The sequence below is a fragment of the Erinaceus europaeus genome, unplaced genomic scaffold (genome assembly GCF_950295315.1).
Source record: "Erinaceus europaeus unplaced genomic scaffold, mEriEur2.1 scaffold_298, whole genome shotgun sequence".
In the NCBI taxonomy this organism is placed as follows: domain Eukaryota; kingdom Metazoa; phylum Chordata; class Mammalia; order Eulipotyphla; family Erinaceidae; genus Erinaceus; species Erinaceus europaeus.
The window spans coordinates 42331-63427 of record NW_026647483.1 but is presented as its reverse complement, the minus strand read 5'-3'; the positions used below and the strand labels follow the sequence as shown (position 1 = coordinate 63427).

The window sequence follows — 21097 nt, the reverse complement described above, 5'->3', positions numbered from 1 at the left end:
GCCCACTGGACAGAGACCCCACCTGGACAGAGACCCCACCTGACAGAGACCCCACCTGGACAGAGACCCCACCTGGACAGAGACTCTACCTGGACAGAGATGCCCACCTGGACAGAGAGCCCACCTGCATAAGGACCCCCACCTGGACAGACTCCACCTGACAGAGACCCCACCTGGACAGAGACCCCACCTGGACAGAGATCCCCACCTGGACGGGGACCCCCCCGGAGCCGGTGCTTGCGTGGCAGGTCCACATGGGCTTGGAGGGGGACCAAGGGGTCAGGTGTTCAGGCCACGGCCACTTCGGGGCTTCGATGGGCGGCCACCCCGTGAGGGCGGGTCCCCTGTGCATGGGCAGCGCCGCCATGAGGCACCCTTGTTACCGCCCCCCAGGCCAGTGAGGGTCCCGGGGCCCCCCCATGGGACAGATGGTCCAGGCCCCTTTGTTGGACTCGACCCTGTGGCTGCTGGGGCCGGGGGCGTGGGAGGCCTGGCCGCGGAGCTGGATGCCCCACGGGGTTCCTGCTTGTCCCGTCCCTGCCGGGCCCGCTGCCGGGCTCTGATGTTGCCGGCCAGTGCCCGGCTCTCCGCGCCCCTCCGCTCTGCCACCCAGACGGGGTGAGGCGGGCGCGGGCGGCCGGAATGTCCCACCCGCTTGTGCTCAGGCCGACTGGCCGGGCTGCCGGGAAGAGGGCCGCTTGCCCGCACGTTCCCAGAAGCTGCCGCCGGGGGGCGGCGCCCCCAAGGGCACGAGGGCCCGAGAGCCGGCCGCCTGGTGGCGGTGTTTCCGCGGGAGGGGAGGAGATGCCGGCGTGGCACCGCAGAGTAACGGATGACACGGTCATGGTTCAAGGTCGCTTTTATTTTTATCCGGGCGGCCGTGTGGCCACAGTCTAGTGGGTCGGGGCCGCAGCGCGGCGGGACTCCCGGTTGCTGTGCTCGGCCCGGCCGTGCGCTCTGGGCGTCAGTTCAGAAACAAGGCACTAGAACCGCACGCGGACGCGTCCGAGGGACCGGCCCCGCAGCCAGATACAGCGTTTGAGTACAGCATGGCTCACAACACCCAAGGCACACGCTTTGTTTGTTTTCTGGGTTTTTTTTCCTTTTCCATATTTATTTGAAGGCTCATATTAAAACTTCAGAATTGCTATAAACAGAGTTCCAGAGTAGAAGCAATTGAACAGTGATCGTTGTAAATTTCAACAGAGAACAGTAAGGATGTGGGACGGAGACGGGTTACAGAAATGAGAAACAGAAGTCAGTTCGCCGCTACAGCGTGGAGTAGAAACTGGAGTGGTCGGGTCTGAGACGTGAGCTTGGAGGTGACCCGACGGGTCCCCCCACAGAGGACGGGACGGGACGGGCAGCCCCCCCAGGTATGCAGCTGTCAACGCCACCCCGCCACCCCGCCGCCACCGTGGTGGCCGCCTACAGGGTGTGCTCACGGATAGCTACAGGCGGCAGGGCTGCGTCCAGGTCACCGGTTACCAGACTGCCTCGACGGAGCAGGAGGAGGAGGAGGAGGAGGAGGACGAGGAGGACGAGGAGAAAAGCCTCCGGGAACCTCCCTCCCTAGAAGACAGACTGCTGATCTTTGCGGGAGAGAGGTCTGGAAGAGACCAGAAGACAGTGAGGTCTGGGGCCCTGTGGTCTGCGAGCAGACAGCGGCCCCTCAGTGAGGCAGGTGCCCTCGGGGAAGATGGTGAGTCTGAGTTCACAGACGCCGTGCCTGCTCTCCAGACGGGACTGAGCCGGGGCAGACGAGAGCTCGGCAACTCAGCCCTGCCCGCGAGCGGGTCGTCTTTGTTTCTGAGGCCAGAGGCGAGGTCGGGCGGTTAAAATCCGCTTCCCCAGCAGAAGGGACGGCCCGCGTCTTCCTAGGCTAGCTCTTTGCCCAAAGGCCCCGACTCCCGCTCGCTCGCTCGCTCGCTCGCTCTGGGCCACGGGTAGATTTCTGCCAGCGGGAGAGAGACCCGAACCTGCCTCACCTGCCGCCCCACTGCTTCGGGCCCGGAACGAAGGAGAGGACAGCCGGGCCTCACCACACACCCGCCACCAGGGCTCCTGCAGGGCCGAGCTGCGTGCGGACACAGCCCTGGGCTCCCAGGCGAGGAGACGGGGCCGAGGCCAAGAAGCCCCACGAAAGGGGTCTCCTCTGGGTGGCGGCTCTGATCTGACCTGGCCGGCGGTGGAGAGGCGAGGCTGTGACGTCCGTCCGCGCTTGGCAGCCCTTGCTGACTGTTTGCAATCAGAACCACGACCTTAGTGCGATAGTATGTTTATTTTTTACAGTAATTCTGGTTGCCGTACAAGAGATTGAAGGATTGGGAGAAAGTGCAAATTACAGGAGTTTTTTTTTTTGTTGTTTTTTGTTTTTTAAATCTAAAAAGAATAGAATCACAAAAGTAACAGCAACATAGATGATGCGAACATAACTAGTGTGTGGAACGTATCAGTGTCTCAACACAAAAAGAAGTTAATGGGGGAAAAAAAGCCAGCCTCTGTGGTCCACTCAGTCATTTCCCCGTCTCCTGGGGGATGCTCGTTCAGGGGGGAAAAATCACCATCTTGTAAACTAAAGTACCACAACGAACCCCCTTTGTGGTATGGGAAGTCCAGCAAGGCAACAGTCACACTGAGTCTTCGGCCGGTCCCGCGGCTCGGCAGGACCACGTGGGAGGCTTTCGGCTGGTGCGCGATGCCGTCACGGAGACCAGGCGTGTGAACGCAGCTTATTGGAACTAGAGTAGCTAACAGAAGTCGCTCTGAAAACCTGGAAGAGTGTTAGCATGATATTTCCGTGAGCAGTTAGACCTCCGTCCCCACCACGGAGGAGGGTCAGGGAGCAGGGCCCGGCCCCGACTCGTCCCGGGGGAGAACAGTGAGCGAGGGCTGACTGGGGTGAGGGACTATTGCTTTCTGGAACTTTCGTGTGGCCACGCTCACGTGTCCCACGTGTCAGGCCCCAGGGGGCGCCGGCAGGGTGGGCGATACCCATGGCTCTGGCCTTGCGGGCTGCTTCCGGCCAGGCCGTGAGGCCGGTGGTGGCTTCAGGACGGGGGAGTCCCGGCTCCCCCCTGCTGCCGCGGCTGCCGAGTCCCTGTACCTCTCTGGTTAGCGTGTCGCCGACATGGGGGGCGTGTCGTGGGGCACTGTCACTAAGGGGTGGACCCCCCGCTTCCGAAGCCACGGCAGCCTTAGGGGCCGCCCACAGCTCGAGGAGCGATCGGTCGGGGTAGCCAGTCGTGGAGAGATGTGGCTGTGGCGGGGAGGGAGAGTGCTGATGGTTGACTTCCAGCCGGACTGTATCGTTCAGACATAAAGTCAACCCGCAGAGGGTTCTGGGACCGGAGAGAGTCCAACACTCACTGTCGGTCACAGGGGCCCATGGCTGGGAAGCGTGTGCGTGTGCGTGTGTGTGCGCGTGTGCGTAGAGAAACTGCTGCTTTGTGATTCGGAATCGCTTTTGAAGAAATCGTCCTTGGATGGCGAAGTCTAGCAAAGATAGAAATGTCACACAGCTCTGCTGGTTGCGATGCCTCCAAATAGGTTGATTAGAAAGGTCGCACTTCAGAATTATTCCACAGAAATAGTAAATCACAAAAAGGTTTTTTGTTTGTTTTTCTCGAACTTTCAAGTGGCACAAAGGCTGCCTTGTCGGCCGGCCACTTTTCTCCTTAAAATATTGTGCTTATAAACTATCTGTACAACTATTTAAACTTGCAGTAAAGAAAGGATTTTAAATTGCTAATTTTTACGTGTTCATTCTAGAGCTGTCCCAGATCTAACCAGACACTTGACTGTGAGCTTGATAATAAAAAAAGAATGAAAAGGGAAAAGCACAGCTTGTCTTTATAGTCAGAGATGGGCTGGGCTAGTGCTGAAATAATAAAGGCCAAACACCTGACACTCTTCCAAATGTGGGAGAAGGCGCTGGAAGCCCGGCTGGATGTCATGCGGCCCACGTGCAGTTGGTGACCTCCCTGGGAATTCGAGGTATTGTGACAGGAGGTGACTGAGAAACTGCCCCCCCCCCCCCGCCTTCTGCCCGCCCCTCCGAGTCCCACTTTCCCGGTTCCCGGCCCCACTCCCGCTCTGACCGCCCGGCTGCCTCCTGTTCAGATCTTTGTGCAGCTCGGGCTAGAAGGAAGGAAGGCCCTTCTCACACTCTCGGGGGAGACGCTCCCCGGACACCGCCTCCCTCTGCACCCACACAGTGGGGCACTGGCCGGTGCCCGTGGCCAGGTCCCCCTCCTTCGCGGAAAGGCGACTCCGCGCTTTGACTAGCTCCGTGTGACACCTGTCTGGCCACTCTGGACCGGTGCTAAGAGACTCGCAGAGAGCAAGCAGGCAAGCTAAGCAAAGCCCCTCGATCCGGTCGGTCAGGGTCCCCGACTGCCAGGGCGCAGGGCCCAGGGCCATGGCTGTGCATCACAGGGGGAGGTGGGCCGGAGTCCACCGGAAAGAGGTTTCTCTACCTTCCCTGCCCGGGAGGGCACCGCACGGACGCACTGGGGGCATGGCGCTGCCGGCCGGGGACAGCGGGACGGGGAAGGGGCCATGGGCGTGGCGTGCCGCGGGGGCGCAGGTGACAGCCTCCCCGTCGTCGTGGCGGGTCTCAGGAGGTATGTGGAGGACTGGAGTCCGCCTGCAGGAGCCGGGCCCGCGCCTCAGAGAAACCCCCCCCTCACCCCGGTCGCCCAGGAGCCCCAGGGGCGCGCCGCCGGCCTCGCCAGACGGGCCCCGCCTCCCAGCTCCACTCGGCCGTCGGACGTCCGGCTCAGCCCATCTCTGTCCCGACAGGAGTCCGCTCTTATCTGTCCAGCAGCTGCTTGAGAGCCCTCTCGATGTTCATCCTGTGGCCGACGCGCGTCACGCCCAGGTCGATGAGGTCCTCCTTCTGCAGGCTGGGCAGGTGGCTGCCGTCGATCTCGTTGTCCAGGAAGGCCTCCTTGTGCTCGCCCAGGTTCAGGCTCTCCAGCCAGTCGGCCACGTCGGGCTTCGTCCACAGGTGCACGGGCTTAGTCGTGAAAGGCTTGCCGGAGGCCGGCTGTGGCTGCTGCAGGAGGGACGGCGAGGGCGAGCGACTACGGATGCCGGGGTTCAGGCCAAACAACTCCCCGGGCGAGGGCGCGGGCACGGGGGCCGGGCCGGGCAGGCCAAAGACCTCGGGGAGGCCGGCGGAGGGGGCGGAGGCCAGGGGCAGCGACAGAGCCTCCTTGCTCAGCTCCGTGGGTGAGACCACGGGGCTCGGGGCCCGCCTGCTCCCTGAGGTCCTGCTCTCGTGGCCGGCCGGCCGGCTCTGCAGGGTGATGGGCTGCGAGGTCCCCGGGCGGACGGTGAAGGTGACCGTCGTGCTGCGTGTCCCTGAGACGGTGCTTGCGACCTCCGGGCTCCTGAAATGGCAGCAACAGAGACAGGTCACCAGCGGGCCACTGAGGAAGGGACGACGCCAAACCTCACCGGAGTGCCCGGCGGCTGTGCGCTGGCAGTGAGCAGGGGCCTCTGCTATGCCAGGCCGGGAGACAGGAGCAGACGGACCCCAGGACACGCGGAGCACTGCAGGCAGCCCGCCCCCCGGCCCTGGGTGGACAGCTGGGGCACCTGCGGCTGGCCTGTCCGCCCCCTGTCACCCGTCCAGTAGGTGGGCACCTCCCTGGACTTCTGGCTGTCGGGAGGGCCCGGCTTCAGTGACTGAGTCTGGGGACCCCACCAGCAAGCAGAGGAGCTCTGTGCCAGGCCTTCCCTGGGCTGACTGGTGCTGGGAGGATGGGGGACACTTAGCTCTGATTTCCAGTCTGCCCCCCAAAATGCTGTGAGGGGCTGGCGGCTCCCCGCGTTGGACTGGGGGGGTTCCTAGGTGTCCCCCTGGTCCTTCCTGCCAAGGGGGCAGCAGTTGGGACAGGCCTGCTGTGAGCTTCAGGCTCCGGGGGCCCCGGGAGGCGGCCGGGTAACCCCGAGGGGAGAAGGCCGTGGCTAAGCTCCCCAAGGGGCCCCCAGAGCACCCAGCCCCAGAGGCGGCCGGCCACCCCCACCCCTCCGGAAAGCTCTATGCCACCCTGGCTGCCCCTCCTCGGGATCCGGACTGCGGGGCGGTGCTGGGGTCCTGCCAGAGCTGGTCGTGTCTGTCTTTCTGTGAAGCTGGGGTCGGCGACACGGCACGAGGGAACGTGGGCCCAGTGCCGCCTTTGATGCCCCTCGAGTCACCGAACCCTCTGCGGCCCTTGGGACCGTCCTCCAGTCCGCAAAGCCACCCTGGGCTGGACTCGGCTCCGGCTGGCGCCAGGCAGGGCCGCCCCACCGCTGCCGAGAGCCCACGTGAGGAAGTACCAGCACCCCAGAAGCCAAACCCTGGGTTTCCCCGGGGGGGGGCCCGACCCCGACCGTGGCGGGGGACTGGGTCAGGAGGCCACGCCTGGGGCGGCTACGAGCCCTCTCCTCCCTCCCGCTGAGGTTCCAGTTTGCCGGGTGGGTGGGGTGGGTGGGAGTCTGCGAGCAGTGACCCACCCTGCTGGGGGACGGGCCCGGGCCCCCGGCCCCATTCTGCTGCTGGCCAGCTTCACGGCAGAGCCCCCAGATGGGGGCTTCCAGCTCCTCCCTCCAGCGGGTGGGCCTGGCCTGCGCCAGGGGTGGGGTGGGGGCGGGAGACAGAGCAGCACAGCAAAGAGAGAGCACGCCACGACACTTACTTCCACTCAGCAGGACCCTCTTCTGTGACACCCGTCGGGAGCGAGGGGGACAGAGGCACGTTGAGACACTGCGCCTCCCTGCCGCCCCAGCGTCCACCCTCTGCGGAGGCCCGGGAAGGGTCCCCGTGCGCCCCACCCGCCACCCCCCACCCCGCGGCCCTGCCGCCCTGCCGCCCTGGCAAGGTCTCCCTGGGGTTAATCGCTGGAGGGACCCGTGGAGATCATCACGTTGCCAGGCAACCGCTGGGCGGGCTGCCCTGATTTAGAGCACAGACACGCACGCCCCCTCGCCCGGCTGTCACTCCCGACCCGCCTTCCGCAGCACCAGAGCCAACACAGAACCCGGAGCTCACTGGCACGCAGACGTTGCCGCTGTGCACCCGTCAGGCCGGCCCTGGCTCACTGAGGGTCCCGGGGGTCGAGTGGCCCCCTCTCCCTCAGCGGGCGGTGCCCGCACCAGACCCTCCTGTCGACGCCCGGCCGCGTGGCTGTACCCCTTTGGGTGGTGGCGGCCGGGAGGGGCTGAGGGGCAGGCATGCGGGGCTCAGGCCCCCACATCCCAGCACATCCCAGCACATCCCAGCAGCACATCCCAGCACGGCAGGGAGACGCCTGTTTCCGGGAAGCCGTGGTCAGAGCTGCCCTCAGAGCCCGCCAAACCCCAGCCCGTGGGCAGCCGCGGACTTGGGCCAGAAGCTGCTGGCGTCACCGATGTCACTGGTCGGCTGGTGCCAGGGCCCCAACCCTGCTCCCTGTCACTTCTGCCGGCAGCCGCTGGTGACCCTGGCATGACTGGTCTGACAGCAGGAGCCTGAGGGCCAGGAGCTGCGGGCAGAAGCCGAGGGCCGCGGGCACCGGGGTAGCACAGCCTGAGCCCCGTGGAGGCTCTGAGGGCGCGGCTGCCGGATTCCCTCAGCCCAGCGGAGCCTCAGGCCTCGCACACGACCCCGCTCCCTTCCTCCCGACGGGCTCAGTGCCGGGGCAGGGCACGTCCGCCTCCTGGAAACTTCTGGAGCGGGGCTTTCACGGGGGAGGCCTGAGCGTGAGTCCAGTCTGCCCGCTCTCCCAGCCCCGGGCCCAGCAGCTGGACGGGGACCTCTGTGAGGACCCCGCATACGCGGAAGGCGCCATCCAGTGCCACGGATCCCCCACCCCCACTGAGCCTGCGGTGTCCCCCGGGTGGCCCTTGCAGTCCCACGAGCTCGCTCCGGCCCGGCGACCCTCTCCTCGGCCCCCCGTTCCTGGCCCGGCCTGCGCCCCGAGAGGCCAGGAGCACCCGGCCCAGCAGCAGAGCTCGTGGGGGGTCTGCGCCGCCCTGGCCGCTTCCTCGCCGCAAGGGCATTTCTCTGGAAGGGTGCTTGGCACCAAGTCGGGCCGGGCGGCATCTTCCCCGAAGACACGCCAGGAACCTCCCTTCTGCTCTTGCCAAGGCCGTGCGAGCTCTCTCGCCTAGATGCCTCTACGAGGGGGCAGCCCCGGGCGGGGACAGTGCAGGGGAGATGGGCGATGGCCGAGGGGGGATGCGCTTGTCGCAGTGCCCGCTGGCGTGGCCATGGGGTCCCTGAGCTGTGGGGGCCATGAGGAGCCTGCGGCCGGAGGTCTACCTGTCTGTCCCTGGGTCCCCAGGGGCTGCCATGGGGCCCATGCCGCAGAGCCAGGGGAGGCGGGGAGGTCGGGGGTGTGGCTGCAGGGCCGGACACTGAGGGGGTCACTTCTGAGGGGACGCGTCACCTGTCCTCCACAGGTGGGCACCTATGGAGTTTCCTCCCAGCTGGACACCCTGGAAGCTCAGCTGAGTGCAGGGGCTTCCGTACAGAGGGGGACCTGCAGAGAGCACCCGAGGGCCCGGGAATGGGGTGAGGGCTGGGGGTAGCGGTGGGGACGGTGGGGCCGACGGCGGTGACGGTGGCGTGTGGTGCACACGGTTCTCGACGCCGACAACCAACACAGCCCTCTGTGAAGGGGCAGGACCCCAACACTCAACAGGCGAACGGGAACCGGAGGGATTATGTGCAAAAGTTACCCTCCCAGGCACTGCACCTACCAGCACCCGCAGACCTGGCACTGCACCCACCAGCACCCACTGACAGGACACTGCACCCACCAGCACCCACTGACCAGGCACTGCACCCACCAGCACCCTCAGACCAGACACTGCACCACCAGCACCCGCAGACCAGGCACTGCACCCACCAGCACCCGCAGACCAGGCACTGCACCCACCAGCACCCATTGACCAGGCACTGCATCCACCAGCACCCACAGAACAGACACTGTACCACCAGCACCCACAGACCAGACACTGCACCCACTAGCACCCATTGACCAGACACTGCACCACCAGCACCCACTGACCAGACACTGCACCCACAGACCAGACACTGCACCACCAGCACCCACTGACCAGACACTGCACCACCAGCACCCACAGATGAGACACTGCACCCACCAGCACCCGCAGACCAGGCACTACACCCACCAGCACCCACAGACCAGGCACTGCATCCACCAGCACCCGCAGACCAGGCACTGCACCCACCAGCATCCGAAGACCAGACACCGCACCCACCAGCCCCCACTGAGCAGACACTGCACCCACAGACCAGACACTGCACCCACCAGCATCCACTGACCAGACACTGCACCCACCAGCACCCGCAGACCTGGCACTGCACCCACCAGCACCCGCAGACCAGACACTGCACCCACCAGCACCCGCAGACCAGGCACTGCACCCACCAGCACCCGCAGACCAGACACTGCACCCACCAGCATCCGCAGACCAGACACTGCACCCACCAGCCCCCACTGACCAGACACTGCACCCACCAGCACCCACAGACCAGGCACTGCACCCACCAGCACCCACAGACCAGACACTGCACCCACCAGCACCCATTGACCAGACACTGCACCACCAGCACCCACTGACCAGACACTGCACCCACAGACCAGACACTGCACCACCAGCACCCACTGACCAGACACTGCACCACCAGCACCCACTGACCAGACACTGCACCACCAGCACCCACAGATGAGACACTGCACCCACCAGCACCCGCAGACCAGGCACTGCACCCACCAGCACCCACAGACCAGGCACTGCATCCACCAGTACCCGCAGACCAGGCACTGCACCCACCAGCACCCGCAGACCAGACACTGCACCCACAGACCAGACACTGCACCCACCAGCATCCACTGACCAGACACTGCACCCACCAGCACCCGCAGACCTGGCACTGCACCCACCAGCACCCGCAGACCAGACACCGCACCCACCAGCACCCGCAGACCAGACACTGCACCCACCAGCACCCGCAGACCTGGCACTGCACCCACCAGCACCCGCAGACCAGACACTGCACCCACCAGCACCCGCAGACCAGGCACTGCACCCACCAGCACCCGCAGACCAGACACCGCACCCACCAGCACCCACTGACCAGACACCGCACCCACCAGCACCCGCAGACCAGGCACCGCACCCACCAGCACCCGCAGACCAGAAACTGCACCCACCAGCATCCGCAGACCAGACACTGCACCCACCAGCACCCGCAGACCAGACACCGCACCCACCAGCACCCACTGACCAGACACCGCACCCACCAGCACCCGCAGACCAGACACCGCACCCACCAGCACCCGCAGACCAGACACCGCACCCACCAGCACCCACTGACCAGACACCGCACCCACCAGCACCCGCAGACCGGACACTGCAACACCAGCACCCACAGATGAGACACTGCACCCACCAGCACCCGCAGAACAGGCACTGCACCCACCAGCACCCACAGACCAGGCACTGCACCCACCAGCACCCGCAGACCAGGCACCGCACCCACCAGCACCCACAGACCGGACACCGCACCCACCAGCACCCGCAGACCAGGCACCGCACCCACCAGCACCCGCAGACCAGGCACCGCACCCACCAGCACCCGCAGACCAGGCACCGCACCCACCAGCACCCGCAGACCAGGCACCGCACCTACCAGCACCCACAGACCAGGCACTGCACCCACCAGCACCCGCAGACCAGGCACTGCACCCACCAGCACCCGCAGACCAGACACCGCACCCACCAGCACCCACTGACCAGACACCGCACCCACCAGCACCCGCAGACCAGGCACCGCACCCACCAGCACCCGCAGACCAGACACTGCACCCACCAGCATCCGCAGACCAGACACTGCACCCACCAGCACCCGCAGAACAGGCACTGCACCCACCAGCACCCACAGACCAGGCACTGCACCCACCAGCACCCGCAGACCAGGCACCGCACCCACCAGCACCCACAGACCGGACACCGCACCCACCAGCACCCGCAGACCAGGCACCGCACCCACCAGCACCCGCAGACCAGGCACCGCACCCACCAGCACCCGCAGACCAGGCACCGCACCCACCAGCACCCGCAGACCAGGCACCGCACCTACCAGCACCCACAGACCAGGCACTGCACCCACCAGCACCCGCAGACCAGGCACTGCACCCACCAGCACCCGCAGACCAGACACCGCACCCACCAGCACCCACTGACCAGACACCGCACCCACCAGCACCCGCAGACCAGGCACCGCACCCACCAGCACCCGCAGACCAGACACTGCACCCACCAGCATCCGCAGACCAGACACTGCACCCACCAGCACCCGCAGACCAGACACCGCACCCACCAGCACCCACTGACCAGACACCGCACCCACCAGCACCCGCAGACCAGACACCGCACCCACCAGCACCCGCAGACCAGACACCGCACCCACCAGCACCCACTGACCAGACACCGCACCCACCAGCACCCGCAGACCGGACACTGCAACACCAGCACCCACAGATGAGACACTGCACCCACCAGCACCCGCAGAACAGGCACTGCACCCATCAGCACCCACAGACCAGGCACTGCACCCACCAGCACCCGCAGACCAGGCACCGCACCCACCAGCACCCACAGACCGGACACCGCACCCACCAGCACCCGCAGACCAGGCACCGCACCCACCAGCACCCGCAGACCAGGCACCGCACCCACCAGCACCCGCAGACCAGGCACCGCACCCACCAGCACCCGCAGACCAGGCACCGCACCCACCAGCACCCGCAGACCAGACACTGCACCCACCAGCATCCGCAGACCAGACACCGCACCCACCAGCACCCGCAGAACAGGCACTGCACCCACCAGCACCCACAGACCAGGCACCGCACCCACCAGCACCCGCAGACCAGGCACCGCACCCACCAGCACCCACAGACCGGACACCGCACCCACCAGCACCCGCAGACCAGGCACCGCACCCACCAGCACCCGCAGACCAGGCACCGCACCCACCAGCACCCGCAGACCAGGCACCGCACCCACCAGCACCCGCAGACCAGGCACCGCACCCACCAGCACCCGCAGACCAGGCACCGCACCCACCAGCACCCGCAGACCAGGCACCGCACCCACCAGCACCCACAGACCGGACACCGCACCCACCAGCACCCGCAGACCAGGCACCGCACCCACCAGCACCCGCAGACCAGGCACTGAACCCACCAGCCCCCAGAGACACATATACCCGCAGATATTGTGTCTGTGCACACCCACCCCGTGCCCCCGCACAGATGTGCCCATGGACACACACTTGTGGTCTCAGCCACGCAGGCCCTGGCCCCTCCCATGGGTGGCGGAGCTCTGGCCATCAGAGCGGGGTGTCCCGCGGGACCTGTGGGACAGGGGCGGCGGCCCGCGTTCTGCCCTCCCTCTGGGCGGCGCCACTCTCTGCCAGGCGGGCACTTACCTGGGGGCGAGGCTGGCGGGCTTGGCGCCCGTGGACGCATCCAGGCCGTCCCCCGGCGAGGCCGATTTCTCCCTGTTCATCTGCTGCAGGATGGAGTTGAGCTCGCTGATGACGTTCGCCTTGGGGCCCGAGAGGAGGGGGCTCTTGGCCTCCGGGCAGCCCCACAGCTTGGAGGTCCGGGGCGGGGCGGCCTTGGGCGGGGGCGGCGCGGGCGGGGTCGCCCCGTAGCCGTCCGCGTCCTCCTCCGGCAGCACGTCCGGGTGGAGCGCGTTGCCCTTGGCCACGAGGGGCTTCATTTTGGGTTTGGGAGGAACCGGGGGCTTGTCCACCAGGAAGGCCTGCCCATCGGCGTAGACGGTGCAGGTGTCCGGGGCCTCGCCGCCCTCGGAGGATAGCGTGGAGATGCTGGACACGGTGGACACGGTGCTGGTGGTCTCCAGGTGGTGGTCGCTGCCGCTGCGGCTGTCGGCCTCCTCGATCCCGGAGTCCGCCACCGCGTCGAAGCTCTCGGGGGGCGGCGGGAAGGGGGCGGGCGGGCGGTCGGCGAGGGGCTTCGTGGGGCCGCCGCTGCCGCCGTCCTTCTTGCCCAGGTCGGCGGGGCTGGGGGCTGCCCGTTCATCGGGGATCTCGAAGCTGTTGGCGAACTCCAGGGGCGGGGGCAGTGGCTCTGTGAACACGAAGTCCTCATCCAGGTCCACGGACGCCAGGGGCGGAGGAGGGATGCGGAATGGCAGGATCACCGCCTCCTCCAGGGAGCCCGCCGGCGCCAGGCTTCTGCAGGCGGGGGCGGGGGCGGGGGCGGGGGCGGGCTCGGGGCCGGCGGAGAGCCGTAAAGCACCTGCGGTTTGGGGGCCGCCGCCCGGCAGCTCGGGCGGCGATGGGTCGGGCTCCGTCTCCTCTTCGTCGCCCCGCTCGTCGTCCTCCTCCTCCAGGAAGGCCTCCGTCCTGGCGGCATCCATCGTGTGCACCATCAGCAAGCCGGCCGCCTTCTGCTGGGACGTGTCCAGGATGCTGAAGGGCAGGTTCTTGCCGTCGGCCTTGCGCTCCCTGCCCGAGTCGCTCTCGTACTTGTTCTCCGTCTCCTGCCGCCGCAGGGCGCCCCTGGCGCCTTGCCTGCCGGCCGCGGGAAAGCTGCCGTCCCCGGGCCGCATTTTGGTATCGATGTAGAGGGGTTTGTGGAGGTCGGCCTTGGGGGCCTCCCCCTGGGGGCCCCGCTGGGCCCCCTTTATGGCTCGGTCCCTCGCCGAGAGCGCCAGGGCCAGCGGGGAGCTGGGGTCCAGCAGCCTCCCGGTCAGCGGGTGCACGTAGTTCTCGGGTGGCCCGGGGGGGCCGGCCTCGGGGCCCTTGGCTTTGGCTGTGGGGTTCGGCGGCCGGCCCGTCTCCCCCGGAGCCCCCGACGCCTCGCTGCCCCCCGCGAAGCGGTCCTCGGCGGTGGGCTCCCCGGGCCCGGCCGCTGGCGGCGACGAGGGTCCGGCGCCATCCTCCTCGCCAAACGCGGCCTCGTCGGGGAGCTGGGGGGCGCGCGGCCGGGGCTCGGGGGGCCCCAGGCCCACGTCCTCATCCCCCAGGTCCGTGGACAGGAAGGCCGGGGAGTTCCTGCGCGCCTCCAGCCGCTTCTCCCGGTCGCGCACGGCGCCCGCGATGGCCGCGGCGAAGGGGCCACCCGCGCTCAGGCCGTCGAGGGGCCGCAGCTGGCCGGGGGGCTCGGGCGGCTGGGGCTCGGCCTCCACGCTGCTGCCCTGGCTGCTCTTGCCGCTGCTGCTGGTGGACGGTTCTTTGACGATGATGGTGGGGATGGGGATGGAGCAGGCCTTCTCCGGGCTGTCCTCCACGTTGGGCTGCTTTACCAGCACGGCCTTGCGGCGCACAGGCTTGGCGGGCACGTACACGCCCCTGCCCGCCCTGCCCACCTCCGAGTAGGGGTTCTCGGGCATCTGGCCGCGCTTGCTGCGGACGCCCACCTGGGCGGCGGCACGGCCGTACAGGTCCTCGGAGTCGAGCGAGTAGCGGTCCAGCTCGCGGCGGAACACCAGGCCCTTGTCTCGCACCAGCGTGCCCACCGTGTCAGCGCGTGAGGCCGGGGGCGCCTTGGTCACCGCGGCCACGGCCACCGCCACTGCCGCGGGGTTCTGGCCGAAGGCGGGTTTGGCGGTGCCGTAGACCCGGGGGGTCGGGGACTTGGGGCAGTTGTAGGTGGTGGGGGACGGGGGCGGCGGGGACGGGGGCACGGACTGCGGCGGGGGCGGGATGTCCTCGGAAGTGTCTGGCATGGACAGGCTCCTGGTGAACTTAAGCATCGGCGGGGCCAGGAACTGCCGCTCCTCCTCCGTTATCCCTGCGGGCAGAGCACGCGGTCAGAGCGCGCACGCGGGGACGGGCCCACAGGTGCGGCCGGGGCTGAGAGGCCAGCGGGAAGGGGGTGCGAGCGCTGGCGGGGTCCGCGGCAGAGCAGCCCGGGGGTCAAAGCCTCAGCGGGGACGGGCATGCGGGGCAGTGCTGGGGACGGGCATGCGGGGCAGTGCGTCGGCAGGTGGGGCAGGCGGGGCAGGCGGGCAGGCGGGCAGGCGGGGCAGGCCGGCAGGCGGGGCAGGCGGGCATGGTGGGCAGTGCGTCAGCAGACGGGCAGGCGGGGTAGGCGGGGCAGGCGGGCAGGTGGGGCAGGCGGCAGGCGGGCATGGTGGGCAGGCGGGCAGGCGGCCTGCTCCACCAGGGTGTCCCCACGGGCAGCTCCGTGAGTGGCCGGCACAGCCGCGGGGCCGCCCAGCCGCCGGGGCCTCTCCCTCGTGCCAGCGCCCAAGGAGTGGTCGTGAGGACACCCTCGGGGTCAGCGGTTCACGTTCACACCACAGAAGCCACACGTGAGGGTCACTGACCTGACAGAAAGAGTCTGCTGTCTGACAGGAGAAAACTGGTGGTTACTGACCGGGAGAGAGCCTGGGCTCGGGCGGGTGGCACCTCCCCTGGGGGCCCCTGTGGCCGGGCGGCGCCCTCGGCCACCCCACCTCGGCCCACCTGCCTCTCGGGCCCGGCGCATGGTGGCCTGGGGTCTGAGCTGTCACAGCACCCACAGGGGACAGTCAGTGGGCGCGGTGTGGCGCTACCAGAGGAAGCCCTCAGGCACTTTACCAGGGTTCCAGAGCATGGCCGGCCCCCTCGACGTGTGTCCACCGGGCCCCTGCCAGCCGGGGTATCGCGATCGGCTTGGGCACGGGGAGAGGGGCCGGCGCCCAGACCCCCACCCCCACGGGCTCTGGGGTCATCGCGGGCCGGGGCTCGCCAATGGGAGGGGCCCAGGGGCCACGCTTCTTACCTATGGACTTCTGCCTTCGCATGGCGTCTCGGGGCAGGCCCAGGAATGGGCCCTTCGGGCTCCCGGGAACCGTGGGCGTCATCACGGCGATCCCCTGGCGTTCGTACACCGACTGCAATGGAAGGCCAGGCTGAGGGCACCCTGGCGGGAGGGCCCCGGCCGCTGTCCCGCGGCACCCGTCCCACACGGGCTCCTGGGTGGCGGGAGGCGTCCCCGGACGCAGTGGCCGGGGCGGGAAGTGGCCCCGTGGGCAGCACCCTCCCCCCAGTGCCAGGGGAGCCAGGAACTCGGCCCCCGCCCTCCTTCAGTGCCCTGTGTCCCCACCCCTGTCCTCTGACTCTCCTGCCCGGCCTGTGCCTGTCGAGGACCCGGGCAGAGGAGATGCCTTGGCTTAAGGAGCTGTGAGGCTGCTGTGCGGGTGTGAGACGGGTGGGTGCAGTGAGGTGTCCACTCCCCGTACCAGCCGGGTGGGCCCCTCTCCAGTGCCTCCAACCCCCCAGTCCCACCCCAGAGCCGCACCAGGGCCCGGCCACGTCAGTCTGGGCGGCCTGCGTGGACGTGGACTCACGTTCATGTCGGAGGCGGCCGGGAAGCAGCGGCTGCTGGGTCTCTGGCGGATGGTGGCCACCCGGGACTCCACGGCCATGCTCTCAGCCGTGCGGGCGGGCTTGGCGGCTGGCACGATCTCGTCGGGTTTATCTGCCAGGACGGGGCGGAGGGGGATCGGCGCTGGCCTGGTCTCTGCCAAGCGTCACCCACCAGTCCCCATGCCACATGCGGACATGCCTGCTGGGTGCCGTGTCAGAGGCAGAGTGTAGGGTGCACGAGGCACAGGCACCCCCCCATCCCCGGACCCGGCAGCTGGGGGGTGGGTGCCACTCAGAGCCGCTTAGTAGGTTTAGGCGGCTCAGGGGAAGGGGGCACGGGGGGTCAGGGACGTGCGCCCGGCCCCTGCAGGCTCTGGGATTATCTGATTTCAGGAGTGGGGATCAGGGGCAGCCCCCACCCCACCCACCCCGTAACAGAAGTGCTTTCTGCTGAGCACGCGAGGCCACATGGCTGGCCGGGCTGCTCTGGGGGTGCGTCTCGGGGGATGGGACAGAGCTCAGCACGGCTGGGCCCCGCTCAGGACCATGCACACCTCGTGTCAGGCACAGAGGGTCCCCACCTGCACTGTCCCCTCCTGCACCCCCGGACGCCCAGAGCCTCTGCTGTGGATGGCCATGTTGGGGGAACCTTTGTGAACAGAAGCCCCCTTCCTACAGCAGGGCCTGGGGAAGCTAAGCCCCAGCCAGAGGGCAGAGGGTCAGAGGCAGCCGCTGGGTCGGGTCCTCTCTTGGGGTTCAGTCATGCTGGCGTGGATGGGGGCCCACACAGGTGGGACAGGGAGGGGAGCATCCTAGACCCCAAGTGGGGAGGACAGCACAAGGTCACAGCATACCCTGGGCCCCTGCAGACACACGCACCCCCCCCTTACCCTTCTTCTTCCGGACGGAGGCTTGCAAACGGAAACAGGGTGTGAGTCCCACAGTGTTCACCCCCTCCCCCCGAGGCTGCTGGGGGGGGGGTCCCCGCACGCCACACGCCGCCTTCCAGCAGGGGAAGTGCACAGCTCTCCTGGGCTCACCTCAGATCCACCCTCGGGAGACGGGGACCCCGGCTGTGGCCCTGGTTCTGACCCTATCGGCCCACCCCGTGTGGCAGCTTCGCGCGGGGGGGAGGGGGGACCTCTGGATGGACACGTCATCAGGGAGGGTCAGAGGAAAGGTGGGCTTGGAGACCTCTGGGTCTGGGGGGATGTGGGACAGGCTCGGGCGGGAAGGACAACAGCCCCCCCATGGACTGGGGGTCTCCGGTGCCAGGTGCTGGGCCGTGCCCCAACGTGTCCACCCACCCATCCAGCTGCCCCGTGCTCCCAGCCCGGCCCAGGGACCCCAGCTTCCTGTGGGAGCCGTGCAGGAAAAACTGGCTCAGGCAGGTTGGGGGTTCCCTAAATAGCAGGGAAGCCGTTAGGGGGACACCGTGGGGCACTCACCTTTGTCCACTAGTGAGAGGCCCAAAAATTCAAAACAAAGTCATGTTAGATATACCAGGCTGAAGGCCCGGTCCCCCCCCACCTGGTGGGATCCCCGCGGGCAGGCGCCGTGGGTCAGGCGGGGTGGCAGGGCCAGACGGGCGATGCTCACCGAGTTCCTCTAGCTCTGATGTCATGGACTTGGAACGCAGGGTCAGGGCCGTGGTGGGCGCACGCTTGGGGGGCGGGGGCGCTGCGGGCAGAGAGGTCTGGGTGAGGGTTGGCCTCCCCACTAGGCCCTCAGGCTGGGGCTCCCTCTGCCGCACTTCTGGGGGGCCGATGGGCCCAGGTGCTCCCCGGGAGGCCACGCCAGGTCCCGGCTCCCACCCGATCCGTGGCTGCTCTCCGGCACCCCTGCCGAGTGCGCCCAGTGCTCCTGTCTGGGCCGGAGGACCTGGCCGGCGTGGGCGCCCAGCTGGGCACCGTCCTTTCCTGCCTCGCGGACAAGCTGGTTCACCTGCCAGCCACCCGGGATCCCACGGGGGCACTCCGTTCGCGAAGGCCCCCGCCCAGCCCGGGAAGGGGACCCCACGGGGGCACGCTGCATGGGAAGGGCACCTTTCTTTCTGGCCGTGTCGTCGGGGTCCAGGCTCCTGGTCACCGTGACCACCTTGAGAGCCAGGTGGTTGCCGCCCTGACGGATCATGCTCACCACCTGCCGGTGGCCCACCTTGACGACGTTCTCATTGTTCACCTGTAGGGAGACCGCAGGTCAGCTGGGCTGGGGCTCCCCGCCACCCCCACCCCGCGGGCGGGCAGGGACGCCCGCTCGGGCCGTGCCACAGCCCCCACTCGTTCAGTGGGCACGGCACCAGGGCGCCGCTGCCCACAGTCCCGGCCGGTCCTGTCCGTCACCCTCGTTGCAATTAGACAGGAGGCAACAGGGCATCTGCAGTGAGGGCCAGCTGTCCCCCCAATGTCCCGGCAGGGCCAGGTGGGCAGGAGCATAACTGGTGGGGTGACGCTGAGGACCCCTGAGCCCAGGTGACCGGTCCCCCTCCCCGCTCGTGGAAATCTGTCTCCTGGCAGCCGGATGTAAGAGCCGGGCACTGGGCAGCCTCCGTCTCCTGCCAGTTGCCTGAGGCTGTGCTCCTGCAGGGCTGCCACAGAAACCCCTCAGCGGCACCGGGCCATGCTGGGAGCCAGCCCCTCACGGCCACAGCTACAACCACAGCCACGTGACCGGCCCCGAGGACAGACACCGCTGGCCGCGGCCTCCCATGTCCCAGGACCCCCGAACACACCCCAGCTTCGCAGTGGTTCCCTGAGACTCCCTTTCCCTCGGGGTAACAGCACGCTGGACAGCGTGGACAAGCCAGGCTGCAGGGACGGTGCACGGGTGACGGGCAAGCCATGCTGTCACACCCCGGGGCCCTGGGCGGTCCCTCCTCAGGTCTTGGCCGCTCGCGGGGGAGGTGGTGGCCCCGAGGGGCTCTGTCCCCTGTCGCCAACCCGTCTTCTCAGCAGATGGTGGGGGGTGTCTGGGGGGAGCCGTGCTCCCCCGGGCCTGCATTCTTGGGGCCCTGACCCCAGGCTGGGAGGCCCCAGCGTGGGACGGGCCTGTGCCACCCTGCCCATCCCCCAGGTGGGCCTCTGCGGACCTGGGACCCAGGCTGGACACAGAGGCCCCCTGGAGCCCCTGGGTGTGAAGACTGCAGTGACTCCATGACAGGCCTCAAACTCTGCAGAAATGAGATAGGCCCCAGTTTCAGAAGAACAGGTCCTGGAATTCAGGACCATGACTGGAAATGGAACCCACGGCCCTGAGTCAGCAGGAACCAAGCTAAGCTGAGCATTACAGAAGGCATCTCTGGAGAGACAGAGGCTGTTAAACATCTCCCCCAGATGTGTCAAGAAGATAACCACGAGACTAAGCTTGTCATGTGTGCTATGTGACCCACACCCTGTATATCTCCTCGTGTGCTGGGGTTCGAGGTTGAACACCTGGAACAGCTATGAGGTCTCGGCCCGAGCCCCCAACTCCAGGCTAGAACCATAAAGGCTCTTTTTTTTTTTTTTTTTAATATTTATTTTATTTATTTATTCCCTTTGTTGCCTTTGTTGTTTTATTGTTGTAGTTATTATTGTTGTTGTTTTTGATGTCGTCATGGAGAGAGGAGGGGAAGACAGAGAGGAGAGAAAGACAGACACCTGCAGACCTGCTTCACCGCCTGGGAAGCGACTCCCCTGCAGGTGGGGAGCCGGGGGCTCGAACCGGGATCCTTATGCCGGTCCTTGTGCTTTGCGCCACCTGCGCTTAACCCGCTGTGCTACTGCCTGACTCCCAGGCTCTTTGTTTTTACGTCACTCTGGTGTCTCTTGGTGTTTCCCTTGGATTCCCGAACCTAACACATGCACCTGGAGCAGAGAGAGCTCCTGGGACACAAGCCCCGCCTGCCCCGCCAGTGAACTCGGGGGTGAGGGTTGGCAGGTCCTGCGCCCGGCTCTGCCCTCTGCCGCCCCCACCTCCCGCCTGACACCCCTCACAGCTCAACGGGGCTCGTCCTGCGGGCAGGGAACGTGCCAAGATCAGAGCCGCGGCTGCGTGGGCTTCTCGGGTTCACCGCCAACTGCCTGCGGGCACGGGGGTGCCAACCGGCTGTGCTGTGCGGCCACAGACAGACCCCCAGGCACAGCGGCAGCCAAACCAGGACTAAGCTGGGGGCCGTCTCTGGGGACAGGGGAACAGAAACCTGGGTCTCCCAGCCCAGCCTGGCTGTATGGGCCTCGAAACCAGCTCCGTCTCTGACGACGTCACAGTCTCGTCCGCCCGCGTGTGAGCTCAGGCCTGCTGCCTGCTCAGACGTTCACGAGGACACTCTCAACTTTGGTTCCAATGGGAAGCCGGGCGCCTCGGCAGAGACGTGCTCACAGGGCCCAGCGCAACCCCCGGGGGACCCTTCCCCCATCTCGGGGCAGAGAGCTGGGCTGAAGAACTGGAAGCAATTCCTTTGGTCCCCATAAGTGGCTGTTTGGAATAACCAGGCCCAGACGCCACAGTCCCGCAAGGACTGCCCCCTCGAGCCCGGGCCCCCACCCGCTCTCTGCGGTCTGCGCTGCCCACCCAGCTGCCGGGCGCCTTTTGTCTCCCAAGGGCCATTTGCGTGACACGGAGCAGTGCCCCTGCTGCTGGGAAAAAGGTGGACCTGGTGGGTTCCCCGGGCAAGGGGGCCATTTAGATGCCGCCCACCGACGCACCCCGGTGGGAGGGGCGATT

At 67.3% G+C, this 21097-nt stretch overlaps 1 protein-coding gene across 7 annotated transcripts in view; it reads right to left on the bottom strand.

The window, feature by feature from the left end:
• Positions 1–841: 841 nt before the first annotated feature.
• LOC103109702 (SH3 and multiple ankyrin repeat domains protein 2) overlaps positions 842–21097 on the bottom strand; it is a 59380-nt gene continuing 39124 nt past the window's right edge. For 3 of the 7 annotated variants that reach the window (XM_060184051.1, XM_060184052.1, XM_060184056.1), the window contains 6 exons: positions 18439–18574; positions 17924–18073; positions 16375–16505; positions 15807–15918; positions 12497–14831; positions 842–5396 (listed from right to left, as the gene is read on the bottom strand). In XM_060184051.1, coding sequence (XP_060040034.1) covers positions 4814–5396; positions 12497–14831; positions 15807–15918; positions 16375–16505; positions 17924–18073; positions 18439–18574 — 3447 coding nt within the window. In that variant the 3' untranslated portion in view covers positions 842–4813. Of the gene's footprint in view, positions 5397–12496; positions 14832–15369; positions 15391–15806; positions 15919–16374; positions 16506–17283; positions 17305–17841; positions 17851–17923; positions 18074–18438; positions 18575–21097 lie in introns of all 7 variants that reach the window. The other 4 variants (XM_060184053.1, XM_060184054.1, XM_007518814.3 and 1 more) reach the window with 3 other exon arrangements.